The following is a 15,242-nucleotide window of genomic DNA, read 5'->3' on the forward strand; positions in this document are numbered from 1 at the left end:
CGTTATGGTTAAATGGATGGCTGAGATTAAATGTCGGTTGATTTGGACCAATATAACTACGCGTTTTAAAAGGCGGTTGATATTTGACTGGTTGACTGACTGGATATAATTGTCATTCCAAACTCCGTCCACGATTATTTTTTTTAGTCTGAAAATATAGTATTCCTATTTATTTATTGAAAAAAACCTCAGAATTTTTTTCTTTTCCGTCATTGCCTCGTTGTTTCTACTATTGGCAAAAGAAAATATTTATAACTCCCCTCTGTTCCAATTTTCGCAAGATCTTGTTTACTTGGAATTTCTTTACATATTCAAATATCTAAACTTTTTTGATGCACAACTGTAATTCAGACATAAATTTCACTTGGTTTTAAATTTTTTTTGAAAAAATAAAATTTATATATTTAGAAACTAAATAAAAAATATCATATTTCACAATAACTAACAACTTAAAATGTTTAAAAATTATATAATGAAATTTCATTCAAAGAAAAACTTGATTGACTTTCGAAAATTCTATCTGTCCCATAAATTAGGCCGGGCAGAGTATTACGTAAACGCTTAACTAGTAACTACTCTCTTTTTTGGCCTAGCAGTAGTAGTCTTCATTAATTTGTTCATATTTTTTGGTACTAGTTTAGGAAGTTCATTAAAAACTTATTAGAACTTTACCAGTTGGTTAACGCACTTTTTCCTTAAACATGTAAAAAATATAGAACGAGATTTCTCGAGTAATAATTATCTAGCCACTTATAGTTCAAATTTAATTTACTATTCAAATTCAGGCATTATTGTGATATTTGGACAAGCTAGACATTTATGCCTAAAAGATTGATCCTCCCCTGTGAAAAACAATGTTGCTGCCTATCAGAGGGTACGTTTGACCTAAAATTCCAATTAACTAGTGAATTCTCCAAGTTAAGATAAAGTAAAATCCTAGTATCTCTCACACTTTGCCAAATACAGATGAAAAGTAAACGAAATCAAGTAAGATTGACTGCTAATCTAAATTGAAAAACTGGATGACTTTGAATCTAATCGTATAAATTTTAAAGTTGACTGACAAGCCTTTTTTGAGTTCAGATTTTAGGTGTTATTGAAGAATTTCCCTTTTACTTTCTTTGTTGGATGGGGAATATAACCTATAGGGACCCTTATATATAAATCTCAAGGTTTTCAAACAGAACCTTAAACTAAATTAAGCACAATACTGAAACATGCAGACAAAATATGCAGAGAGAAGACATAGCTTTTTGGCCTCTTAACAAATGGTTGAGGACCGTGCTAATAACGAGTTACGTAATTAAATAAAAGAATATTATTTTTCTCTTGTTTTTGGCTTAAAGGCAGATATCCTAACCCGGGACAACAACGGATCTTGTTTACTTTGATACTTGGTTTCTTTACATATTCGAATCAACAATCAACTTTTCATGTATGCACAACTCGAATAACTCCTTTCGGACAGTTTGGACATAAATTTCACTTGGAAAAAAAAAAACTCTGAAGTTTTGAGAGTGAAAACCACTTGAAATACTTTCCAAACTACTTTTTCTAATTCAACTGTTGAAGTTAAAATAATGGACAAAATTATGACACAAACATGGATTCACAAATAATCGTGTATGTCCAAATGCGAGTTGCTCAGCAAAGCAGCGAACAAAAGGTGGGTTATGGTGGGTGGCTTGGAAAATAATAGCAGGAGCAAGAAGAGATCACAATCCTGGAACCAAATACCATATGCAACAACTTCAATCCTCACTAATTTATCATTGCTTTAGGTCTAACCCATTGGCTTGCCTCAAACTGATGATTGATGATCTTTCCATTCAGATTAGAAATTCTAATCCTGCTTCAAAGCAAATGCCAAATTCATCAAGAAAGTGTTAAAAAAGGTACATTTTTCAGCACAAACAGGATAAAGCAATTCCAATAGACAGTATCAATGGCATGGTTCAAAAACATTGCACCAAAAACTATTAGCCTCTTGTATGATACATTCATTCCAGCAGCAACTTAGTAGCAGAATAATCTCGCACTGGGAAAGGACAAAGAATCTAGGTACAGTTCAGTGCCAGTGAAGGTAGTGCTATTCTAAATTTTTGGTTGTCGAGGCCAAGGAAAAGCTACTCTAAGGGGTTGTTGGTTGTAAACAATTTATCCCAGGATTACTTATCCTGGGATTAGTTATCCCGAAATTATTTATTCCACCCTCCCACAAGGATAAAAAAACACTACAATCCCGAGATTAGTTATATTGCGATTTTATCCGAACCAAACATGGGATAAACTCATCTCAAATTTAATCCCGGGATTATTTATCCTTTATCCCTCATACCAAACGAGCCCTTATAGTTATATATATGACACTATTGAGTTAATTCTAAATCATCTTTCACCTCAGCCTACGTTTTCTCTGGAGAAAATGAAGTTGGTGAGCAAGAATGACAAGCAAACTCTTGTGAGGGATATTGATGTTTCGAAATATAACTTCGTTATTTCAGTAACAGCAATAAGTAGTACTAAGTACTACGTGAGTACTAACTAAGGCACTCCTAAGGAAGTCTATCCCTAGACAGAAACAAACTCATTCTCCTTCAATTTTGAACTGCACTTCTAATATAACATTATCGTATATTGAAAATGCATGCTTAATTGAATTGGTACCTTTATTTTTATTTTTTTTGGGTTGGGAAGTACAGTATGTACTTCTTCATTGTTTTTAAAGTCTTTGCTTACTTGGTTGTGGCAGAGCAATAACACTGACCTATTCCAAAATCCCACAGGCACATCAAAAGGATTGTTGAAAGAGTGTCTTTTGATGGCAATAGTACATTGCTTAGCAGCAACATTGTCTAGTGGATTCATAAGACACAAGAATAGGACTCAAACGTATTTTACCATCTTCCGAATCCCCGTGAAGTATCCCTTATATGTTTCTGGATTCTTTAAAAGTGTAATAGTTGTTCAGATTGCAGAATCTCCTGATCTAGCGAGTGCCTATCATTGTAACTTGTAAGTTGAAAGAAGCATTTGACACAGATGATAAGTTGAAGAACACTGAAGTACCAAGACAGAGTAAAGATCTACGAAAGCTTCTTGATGAGTTGGAAGTTATGCTCGGTGACACATCAAACCTAGATGGGCAAGAGTTCATATGATGCATATTCCTGCTCTATTAGAATTGTTGAAGTTGAACTAGCAGTTTGAACTAGTTGGTATACAGTAGAGAGGTATAGCATAAAACTTCAAACTGATGATCAAATGATCTTTCCCTTCAAATGAGAATTTCTAGTCCGGCTTCAAAACAAGTGTCAAACTCATCAAGAAAGTAATCTCTGGACAGGAAAAGGAACGCATAAGTTGTTTGCAATTCTATTACTGTAGAAGAACATACATTTTACAAAACAGGGCACGCAATTCCAATAGATGGTATCTCAAAAGCATAGTTCACAAACATTGCACTTTAGTGCACTGAAGAAGCAACTATTAGCCTCTTGTATGATACATCCATTCATGCATTAATCTGGTAGCAAACTAATCACACACTAGGAAAGGATAAATAATCTTAGGTACAGTCAGTGTACCTAGATTAAGTGGCTGCAAGCAAGAGTAATCTGTAGTGCTAGTCTAAATATTTGGTTTGAGAGGCAAGGAAAAGCTACTCTTAGATATGCTAAGCAATAAGTAACTTCGCAACAAAAGCAATAACTGAAAAACCAGAAATATAACAAAATAAGCATTAGTTTCAGAATTGCAAAAGAAGTGCATAGCAGAACTGATTACAAGGTCATTACTCACTACTAGCAAACTAACATATGCAACAAGGCAAGGCTGCCCCACCATTCCAAAATACTACTATATCAGTTGATAAACTATATAATTCTCACAAACTATGCTGCATCAGTTTTCAAAATAGTATCACTAGTATTTGATTTTTATAGCTAGTCAAAAGCAAAACACACGGAGACCCGGATATAAGGCTAATCACAAAGACTAACTTTTGCATAAAGGGCACTACAATACCACTCCTGCAATAGCCCCCCCTCACTGAGTCCGGAATCAGCCTCTTCAGCATCAGATGCGACGGAAGGATCAGATACAGCCCCACTGCTTCCGTCAAGCAACACTAAACTCTCAGCATATTGGCTCAAGAAAAACGAATCTTTCCCACCATGGATACCAAGATCCTTAAATTCCTTTCTCTCGGGATCATATGACATAAGATCCCCAACAAACTTCTCTACCAGAAATTCCCCGTTTCCCCTGAACCCAATAGCATGTGATAGCCCTCCCTCCAAAACCACTACAAATTTCTTAGTCCATGATTCCACTTCACCATACTGGTTCATAACCCAAACAGCACAGCAATCACACGATTCACCATTATCACGACCCTTTTCATACCAAAACATAGAAATTTGACCCTCACACAAGCTAACAGACAAATCCAATGGAGAAACATGAACTAGCTCTCGTGGCAAACACATTTCACTAAATTTCTCATCAGTTAGATCAAACACCAACAAGTTACTAGTAAACTCCCCATCATCATTCTTAACACAACAAACCCAGTGAATAGCCCCATTTAGATAAACACTACTATAGAAATACTCAATAATCTTACAACGAACGTCCTTCGAGTCAACTGTTCTCCACAAACCACTACTTAAACTATAAACCTCAACTTCAGGAGGCAATACTGAATAAGCACCATACTTGTTCTGCAAATAAGCTATCCTCACCACCTTAAAATCACAATTATTCCTATCAAACCCAAATCCAAGACAAAACATGTACGGCCCATACGGACCAAAGTGCACACGAGGCTTGGGAAGGGTGATACTTTTGCGAATAGCAGGGTTCCAAAGAACAATAGTATAAGTGTACCCAAAAAGATCATCAGAGAGACAAAACAAACCATTACAGAACCCCACAACTCTAAAATGGTTTCCAGACCTAGTCTTGAAAGGAAAGTTAAGTTCTTTAACAGGAGTAAATTTTTCAGTTCTTGAAGAATCCATGTAAACAGAGTAGTGTTCTTGATTCTTGGGACTAGTGGAAAGGTGGCGAAGGAGCAAAAGAGGAGACCCCAAGTGAGATAAGTGAGTAGAGATGAAATGAGGAGACGATATAAGAGAACACCATTGCCTGGAAACACACCTGAATCGTAAAAGGCTTTCGACAGGCAGCCTGCAAAGGATTGCAGTTATCAAGCTAGGAGGCAAATAGTCTGACATTGTTGGAGTATTTTCTTGTGGTTGCTATGGAGAAGAAGATAACAAAGAAAGGTAAAACCCTAGGGATTTTAAGGTTTATGAGCACATCAACAAATATGAACTGAGAACTGAGAACTGAGAAAAGTTTATACCGATTATGGAGTGTATTACTAGTACTGAACAAAAAGCACAACTCTGTCCTTTTTGCTGTTTATATCCAAATTTTTGCACCAATTGGCCTTCATAGGGACTGGTAATTAATTTTGGCCTCTTATATTTGTGGTATTTAATTTTTGGTCCCCGTACTTATTTAATGAAAATATCCAGATATGATTTGCTCAGTATAAGTCCTGTAACATTTTTATCTAGCAGAATACATAAATAGGCCCTCAAACTTGGCCTCGGCTGGCAAGTATGCCTCCAACTTTAAGAGTGCACAAGTAGGCACTTCAACTTGTATAAAGTTGAACAAGTAAACACGAATGCTCACGTGGCACTGATGTGGCACTGACGTGGCACCTCCAAAATTTATGAGCCATGTCATTTCCACCTATTTCACTAAATTTCTCTGTACTTAGGTCAAAAACCAACATGCTATTAGTGAATTTCCAACCTTTATTCTCAGTATACGAAATCCAATGAATAGCCCCACTTAAATAGACACTAGTATAGAAACGCTCAATAATTTTACAATGAATGTCCTTTAACTGTTTTCCACAAACGAGTGCTTAAAGTAGCAGTATTGTATTAGCACCATAATTATCATGCAAATAGGCTATCCTCACCACTTTATGATCATGGGTAATCTGATCAAACCCAAATCCAAGGCAGAACTTGGGAGGGCCGTATGAATCAAACTGAACACGAGGGGTAGAGAGGGTGATACTTCTGCGAATAGCCGGGTTCTAGGAATGCTAGTACACGTTTCTTCCACGATATCATCAGAAAGGCAGAATAGACCATTACAGAAACCCACAACTCTAAAGTGCTGCCCAGACCTAGTCTTGAAGGGAAACTTGAGCTCTTTAACAACGGTCAGATTTTCGGTTTTTGAAGGGTCAAAGTAGACTGAGTAGTGTTCTTGGTTCCAGGGTTCCAAGGAGAAGTTACGAAGGAGGACAAGGGGAGTGGCATTAGAAGTGATTGATAGGGAGTGAGATAAGTGAGTGGAGATGAAATGAGGAGAAGAAATGAGAGAACAACATTGCTTCGATACACACTGTTGCTTCCAAATGCACACGCAAGTGTACGTTGTCGTACAAGTAATATAGTGATTATATAAAATCGGAAGAGACTTATGACCAATACTTTCACGAAAATAAACTATTGCTACTACCTATGCAAGTAAAGAATAAAAGTTTTGGTTGTTTTGTAAACTAATGCTGAAATAAAAATAACTAACAATGTAACCAGAATTTATGCTAAGAACGTATTTGAATACTGCTTTTATCAAGATTTGAGAAGTATTCCAGGGTCGTGGTCTGTTCACCGATCCTATTGAGTCATTCAAGTATCTCACCTTAGCAACTTTGTTCACAATTGTCAATTAACCGGATTATTAATCTCGCAGTGTTCTCCCGAACCACTACTCGCCGATTCAAGATAACTCGCCTCCTATATTCCTATGGTATTGACCTATCAAGAATGCAATAAGAGCACGGCATGAAATTGATTGTGGTAACTAAGTATATTCCTATCCTAGTCACTGTGATCTCGTTACTTCTTCTCCATATTGACAACGTCTTTTCCAAGCACGGGTATCAATTAGTAATTAGAACTCAACTGTTGCGCAGACAATCAAGTAATTAAGCACATAAGTAAAGAGGTAATTGCATACGAACAAGCTACTAAGATTGAAATACTTGTCAAACGTCAATATTCATGGCTACGCCACAACCCCAGAATTACGGTGTTTAGTTACACATGATTCGAGAATGAGAATGAGAATTCATGATTAACATAGGGTTTCAATGTAAAGAAAAATAATAGAAGAGGAATAAAACCTAGAAAGAGTTTCCCAAGTCTCAAAATTCGTCCAAGCCGCCTTTCTAATGTTAAAAACGACTATTTATACGCTAGGGTAAATATAGGATAAGTTGGCCCAATCCTGATCCAAGTAGGACAACTGACGCCGCTTGTGCGCTGGCTATGCGACGCATGGCCCTCGCAGATATCCTCTCGTGTGTTGCTTGTGTGGCGCACGGCCCGTCCGAGATTCGCAGACGGGGTTTTTGTGCGCCTGGCCGTGCGACGCATAGCCGAGGCGTACGAGACCCTTCAATGGGTCGTATGTGTATTCGCCTTCAAGTACCGGAACTTCCTTCCCATGTTCAACCAACATGCACAGTATAATAAATACCACCCTAGATTCAATCAAAAACTGCTCGAAATACCCTCCATTGGTCCCTGTTGTACCTATTCATACAAGCATACCAACATAAGATCTTATACAACAATTTGCATTAAAAACTGCGATTAAAGTGCTAAGAAGTGAAGTGCAAATGACACTAAATCTAGATATTTGTGCCAAATATCACACACCTTAATTGTAAAAGGCTTTCGACAGGCAGCCGACAAAGGATTTCAGGCAGAATGCTATCATGCATGTAGTCTGACATCGTTGCAGATTTTTCTTCTAGTTTCTGCGCAGACACAAAACCCTAGCTATTTCTCTAAAGGAAGCTGAGCTATATGAATATTGGAAAGAAAAAAGCTACCAGTTCTTCAGCTGTTTGAGCACAACATGAGAACTGAGAGAAGTTCATAGTTTATACCGATTATCTTTGTGTTGAGCTTCGTGATTAATTGGCTCTTTCCATTGCTCTTAGAAATACTTCTATCTCGGGCGTTAAAATTCATGTGTTTTCGGGTGAACCAACTAGATTCTTGGTAGAGATGATTGTTTCTGCTCTTGGTTAGATAATTTTTTTTTAATTAATATCCTTAGAGATTACTTGGAATCTTAAAAATTAGGCATAATACATAAATAGGCCCTCAAATTTGGCCTCAGGAGATATCCATGAACTCTTCCAGACTTTGGGTGTGCACAAGTAGGCACCTGAACTTGTAAAAAGTTGAACACGTAAACATAAATGTTGATGTGGCACATAAATTTTGGAGGTGCCATGTCCGTGCCACATCAGTGTCACATCAACATTTGTGTTTACGTGTTCAATTTTATATAAGTTGAGGTGCCTACTTGTGCACATTCAAAGTTGGAGGGTATACTTGCCAACTGAGGCCAAGTTTGAGGGTATGTGTATGTATTATGCCTAAAAATTAATAAATCAATAGTTATTGTAAAGGGGATTTATTTTAGGGATAAGGCACTAATACCCCTTGAATTTTGGCTAAACTTGCTGCGATATACCTTATCTTTACTAAGGTCCTATTATCCTCCGAAACTATTTTAAAAGTATAATAAATACTACCCTAAGTGCTGACGTGGCATAGAGAACCAAACATTTGGCAGGCAGTGAAATACATGCGCTGCCACGTGCAATTTGCAATATTTTTTAATTTTTTAAAAAAATCTATTTCATTTTCTTCCTTTTTGTTTTATTTTTAATTCCGAAATGTAATGGATATATTATTTTATATTTAGAAAAATGAAAAGGACAATTCTTATTGTTATTGTTTTTGTATGAACTTTAAAAAGAAGTAGAGGTGTTGAGCATATTCAGAGGTTGTTGAAGTTTTAAAATTGAGATTCAAGTGCTAAACTCATTCTAGATCCTTAGTTGTTGATGAGATTCAAAAATGAGGAAAGATTTTGAATCCACCATTGTTGAAGCTTGAAAAAGCTTGAAGAACAAAAAAAAAAAAAAAATGGGTTTGTCGAAATTATTAGCCTAATTAAATTTAAGTTGTTGGCCAAATTGATTACTTAGAGGGTTTGGTGATGATGTAGTTGACATTTGAGCTTGCTTGGTGCAGATTTAGCTGAGTTTTTGTTGAATTTTGAGTAAAAAAAATATAGATTTGGAGCTCTTGAAAATGGGTGATAAAATGGGGATGGCGAGCTCTTGAAAATCAGCTTTAGAACTGACATGCGACCATTTCGTATAGGTTAGAGCCCTTTTTTTAAGTTCCCACGCGCTTGAAGGACGTGTTCTCATGCCCTCCTCCACGTCAGCACATAAGGTGCAAAAAAATACAGAAAAAAATTTAGGGGGTAATAGGACCCCAGTAAAGATAAGGTGTGTCGCAACAATTTTCGCCAAAGTTCAGGGGTACTAGTGCCTTATCCCTATATTTTATTGTTTGTCATAATGTAGTTTTCAATTTTGTTTGTTAACAAACGAAAACACGATGAGAAGAATATGAATTCTTCAGGCTGGACCTAAAGGTAAATTATATGAAAATAAATGTCTTACAATTGGCAGGTACAGTTAATTTCTAATTACATGAATTGCTTATAGAAAAGAAGAGATAATCGTCAAATGCCCCCTCAATGTTTAGTCGGATTAATTATGACGCACCCAACCTTTACGAGTGACCTATTACCCCTTGACTATTTTTTAAACGGAATTATTACCCCCCAGACTAGATGGTGTTTAATTTGGTGACACTACCATACAAAAGGATGATCCTGTAGTTCACTCTCTTTGATGAGAAGAAAATAAAAATGTTAAAAATAAATAAATTATAAGTATTATTTAGTTTTTTTTTTCATTCTCTCTCTCTCTCTCTTCTTTTTTCCTCTTATTCCCTTATTCTTCACCGCCCGCTACCGTCCACCATCCTCCATCGCCGCCAGTTATTTTTTTCTAAAAATTAACCCATCCCCCACCTTCTTTTACCCAAACCCAACTCCAAAATTTGCCCACCCACCGCCCTAATCTTTTTTTTTTTTCATTCTCTCTCTCTCTCTCTTCTTTTTACCTCTTATTCCTTTATTCTTCACCGCCCGCCACCGTCTACCACCCTCCACCGCCGCCAATTAATTTTCTAAAAATTAACTCATTACTTCCCCCACCTTCTTTTGCCCAAACCCAACTCCAAAACTTGCCCACCCACCGTCCTAATCCTAACACTATCCTTAAGTTCCTCTCCGTCCCCACTATCGTCTTCCTCATCATCCTCCATTAGAGGGTACCCCATCATCACCGGTAAAGCTCAATCATTTCATTATTGGGGGAATTCTTTGTTACATCCAATTCAACATCCCCAAACGCTTCCTTATACTTCAACATCCACAAATACATATACACCTAAAAAGTAAGCAAAGACATAAAAGATGAAAAAAAAAAAAAAACAATGAAAGAAAAACCAGAATTTCAGTACCCATTTGACAGAAATAGAAAAAAAAAGTCCATTTATCCTTGTTTGTTGGTATTGTTTAGTATAGCATTCTTGATTTGGTGAAAAATCGCTTCATTTGGTGATGGATTGGCTTTATTTGGTGTAGAAATTTCGAAATTAGAAGTAAAAGGTAAAAAATAAAAAAAAGGTGAAAAAATACACGTCAGGCGCGTGCATTTCACCACTCAAATACAGATCTGGTGGTAGTGTTTCAGGGGGGTAATAATTCCATTTAAAAAATAATCAGGGGGGTAATAGGTCACCCGTAAAGGTTTGGTGCGTCATAATTAATCCGACTAAACGTTGAGGGGGCATTTGACGATTTTCTTAAGAAAAGAATGTTAAATAATAAAAAATAATAATTATATCCACTGTTGCTATCATTATAACAAAATGGAGAAACATATAACAAAAAATAAAAAGTAAAAGAAGAGAAATTGCGCTCCTATAACCTAGCTAAGAGCCTAAGATTATCTATATAGTATATATAATGTACAAATAAGATTACCAAGTATTTGTTATGATTGATATTGAGTGGGAATAACGTGCAACTGCACGTTTATAGAGGCTAATAGTATTAAAAGCACAATAATTCGTATTCCAAATATTTAATAATATAATGAAACTGCGCACAAAGATAAATTTCTTGACTCTCCAAATACTCAGCTGAATTTTTTTGTTACTCGGCAGACAAATTTATTCTCATAAGGAAGAAGGGAAGGAGGGCTATGTCCATTACTTTAGCTGATCTCTTATTTTTTCAAGAAAACAAATATTGGAATGCCTTTGAATTCTTCTTTCGAACATTGGATTCTAACGAGGCTAAAACGATCAAGGCCGCTTATGAAGATGATAAGGTAGAGAATCAAACGCCCACCAATATCGTGGAAGTTGAGAATGCCAACCAACTGGGATACTATGAAACCCCTTGAGACCATATTTTGACTTGTATTTTAAAGAAGTAGGATATAGGAATGGTTGTACTTAAATGTAAAATTATATGAAGTTCGGATGCCATAACACCATTGACTGACTAATAAAGAAGTTATTAAGGGTTATCTTCTACTTATAGATGTGTGCCAATAATGTAGAAATTTAAAAAGTATAAACAAAATTCTTCCAATTATGTGTACACATTCGCTGAAACCTAAGATTATCCAAAATAATTCTAGGCTATCGGTCCTCCAGAAAATATGTCAGCTCAATAGTTATTTCGAAGAAGGGTCAAAATTATTGAATTTGTTTCAAAATTATCCTCCATCCACTTATTGGCTCCAAAAAACTCTCACTCTCTATGCTTATTACTCCTTATTTAGGTCGAGCTCTGTTGGAGTTTTAGGTGGTGATTTGCAGTTTAGTGATGGCATTCGTCTAAATCCAACCGGAGATAATACGAGAAAGAGACATGTTGGAAAAAAGCGATGCAAGAACGTATTCTTTTATCTAAGCTTATGGGCGGGTTGGATAGATTGGGTTAGGTCTTTTTTTTGAACAGTTGTAAAGAATTAATTTGATGTGGTTGGCCAACAAAAAATCACGAGTTATAGCCTGTTTTGGCAAGCTTCTTGAAGGTTAAAAGCACTTCAAGAAATTGATACTTTTTTCTACTAAATAATTAGGAAAGAATCACGAGTTATAGCCTGTTTTGGCAACCTTCTTGAAGGTTAAAACCACTTCAAGAATTTGACACTTTGTTCTACTAAATAATTAGGAAAAAATCGTGAGTTATAGCCTGTTTTGGCAACCTTCTTGAAGATTAAAAGCATTCTTTCTCCAAAAGTTTCTTTTTTTATTTTTTTTTAAATTTGAGGTGTTTGGCCAACAAAAAGAAAATGCTTTTGAGGAGTAGCGGAAACAATTTTATGTTGTTAGGAAGAAACTATAAATTTCTACTTCTTCCTAGAAGCAGAAGCAGAAGTAGTATCCTTATCATAAATTTATATTTATCAAATTATCCCACATTAATTTAACGCATATATAATAATTCAATTAAATACAAACACTTTTTATTGTTTTGGTTTCCATATTAAATATTTTCTCTATGTAAATAGTCCTACTTCTAAAACGAGCTATGATACTGTCCTTTTTCATAATTTGACATTCAAAAAGCACTAAGATTGACCAAACACAATTTACTTATTAATTACTGAAAACGAATTGGTGAATACACAAATTATTTTTCTCCAAAAATGCTTTTCTAAAAATTTGTCTCGATAAAACTGCTTATCGAAATAAGTAATGACAGCTTATGGGCTTTAGAGTTATATCGATTGACGAGCCAATAGAAGGTGTTTTTCCTAAAAAAAAACTATTTCAATATAATTTGGACTTCTTTCGTTTGACCAAATGAAACGGACAAAATAATGGACAACCGAAAAGATGATTTCTTCTTCTTGTTCAGCACTAGATGGCCTATGCCTGTGCTGCGCAGTACGCTCAACACTTTAAATTATAGTATATCTATATGTATGTAGTTGTGTTTGGGTAGTGATAATATATATATATATATATATATATATATATATATATATATATATATATATATATATAACGTTGTTGTTTGTGTTCCGTATCCAAAACTTTATTATAACTATTTTCCTCTCTTTGAAACAAAACAATAGCAATATTTAAGCATCAGCTGATACTTTGAATTTTAATTCGATTAATTTAAAGATGTAAAATATTTTATTGTTAATGTATGTAGATTGGACCTAAACAATACTTATTATTTTTTTTATCAAATTTTGATTTGAATAATTCTAATTCTAATTATTAAATTAATTTACATGTTTAAAACGAAACAAAGTAGAAACTTAATTTTCTATTTAAACGAAGAACTACTATTTTTTAATTTTTGGTAAATATTCTTGGTTTAAATCATTTTACTTGTCATGTTGTTTTTTGCACGTTTTTTAAAGAAACGTCAATTAGAATTATAATTTGACTAATTTACCTTATTTATTATTTGATCTCCATTTAATATTATTTTTTCTTTTACGACATTAATCTCTTTTCACATTTATTAGAGTAAGAATAAAAATGAAAAATTAATTAAATTCTATCTTATTTTAAAATATAAATATTTTAAGTATATTTATTTTAGTAAACATAACAAATATAATGACATGGCGGAATAGCAAATACAACGCTTAAATATCTAGATTAGATCTGCGCTAATATAAGAAGAAAAGGAAATTGTATGGTTTGGCTACTTAACCTTTTGAAGAAAAGCAATAATATGAGGTCCACGTTTTTTATTGTACAATAATTTCATTTGCTCCCACTAATGGGTTGATACGCATGTGGCAATAAACCCACCATTATTGACTTAATGGGGATACTTTGAATTACATGAATATTGTTTGATTTTTTAATATGAGGTGCATCTTTTTTTTTTTTTTTTTTTGATATTGCTTGATTTTTTTAACATTGGGTCTACTTTTTTTTTACATGAGTTTGGAGGTGGTGGGGTCCACTTTTTATTTTTTATTTTTTATATTGCTTGATTTTTTTAGTATGAGGTCCATTTTTTTTTTTTTTTTTTTTTTAAAAAAAAAAAACATGAGTTGGAGGTGGACTACGAAACCACCCCCAACTCATGCTTCTAATATAGTAAAAATTTCATATCAACTTCTTTGTGCTATTTGTCATGTTATGCTCAGAAAGCTGAAGAATGGTTGTAGTTTTTTTGTTTCTTGTACTTCATAATGTGTGTTCATATTGCTCATCTTCCTTCCCGAAATAGCTAGAGCTTTGTTGTTTTCTCCATAGAAACTAGAAAAGAGTCTGCCACACTGTCGGACTATTTGCTTGATTGCTTGCTGCCCGAAATCCTTAGCAAGTTGCCCGCTAAAAGCCTTTTACGATTAGGTATGTATCGAAGCAATGGTGCTCTCTCATTTCTTCTCCTGATTTCATCTCCGGTCATTCCACTCTTTTGACACGAAAAAGTATTTGGATAAAAATATCCTTAACTAAAATAGGAAAAACTCAAAGAACGACTATTGGAGTTTGAACATTTATTAGTTTGAACACCATGAATCGTTCACGGAGTTTGAAACTCTAGCAACTTTTCACACTTGATCGTGATTCTTTCCTAGATTTTGAATTGGTAAAGGTTTGAACTCTAGGAAATGTTCTTAGAGTTGGAACTCACATGGTTCAAACTCCACGAGAAAAATCCTCAAATAGAAATATGCAATTCAAACTCCAATAAACAATCATGGAGTTTCAACTTGTGCAGCACACTGAAATGGCGTTCAAAGGAGCTACCATGAGTAGTCGCCCTCAAAATGGTGTTATAAATAATTTTCAGGATATTAATTTTTACATCTATAGTGCAACTATTTCTATATGCTACTTTACAACAATACAAACGTCAGTATATATAGTCCCAATCACTCCTTTAGCACCTCTCGAAGTATGAGCTTAACATTTTTTTTTTTTTTGACAATCAACAAAAATTTGAGCTGAGTAATTGAAAACAATAGCAATCGTAAACTTGACAAAAGCATTTAGAGTAAAATATTCAGATACAAGGGGAAATAAAACCACCATCAACACCGAGTGGGAACCTAACTCAGTCTTAACAACTAGAAACAATACGTACGTCAAAATTTACCAGCTTATTAAACCATTTGACAAATGAAAGCGAGAGAGTAGTTTACAGAGGCAAGTGATAGGCCGCTAAATTGATTCGGCATTTACCCATGCTCAGCG

At 34.8% G+C, this 15,242-nt stretch overlaps 1 protein-coding gene across 1 annotated transcript; it reads right to left on the reverse strand.

Moving 5' to 3' along the window:
* Window positions 1–3,621: 3,621 nt before the first annotated feature.
* LOC132036214 (F-box/kelch-repeat protein At3g23880-like) lies at window positions 3,622–5,384 on the reverse strand. The gene has a single exon (XM_059426490.1). The coding sequence runs from the start codon at window positions 5,238–5,240 to the stop codon at window positions 3,984–3,986; it is 1,257 nt and encodes a 418-aa protein (XP_059282473.1). The 5' UTR covers window positions 5,241–5,384; the 3' UTR covers window positions 3,622–3,983.
* Window positions 5,385–15,242: the final 9,858 nt, after the last annotated feature.

The sequence above is a fragment of the Lycium ferocissimum genome, chromosome 11 (genome assembly GCF_029784015.1).
Source record: "Lycium ferocissimum isolate CSIRO_LF1 chromosome 11, AGI_CSIRO_Lferr_CH_V1, whole genome shotgun sequence".
Taxonomy (NCBI): domain Eukaryota; kingdom Viridiplantae; phylum Streptophyta; class Magnoliopsida; order Solanales; family Solanaceae; genus Lycium; species Lycium ferocissimum.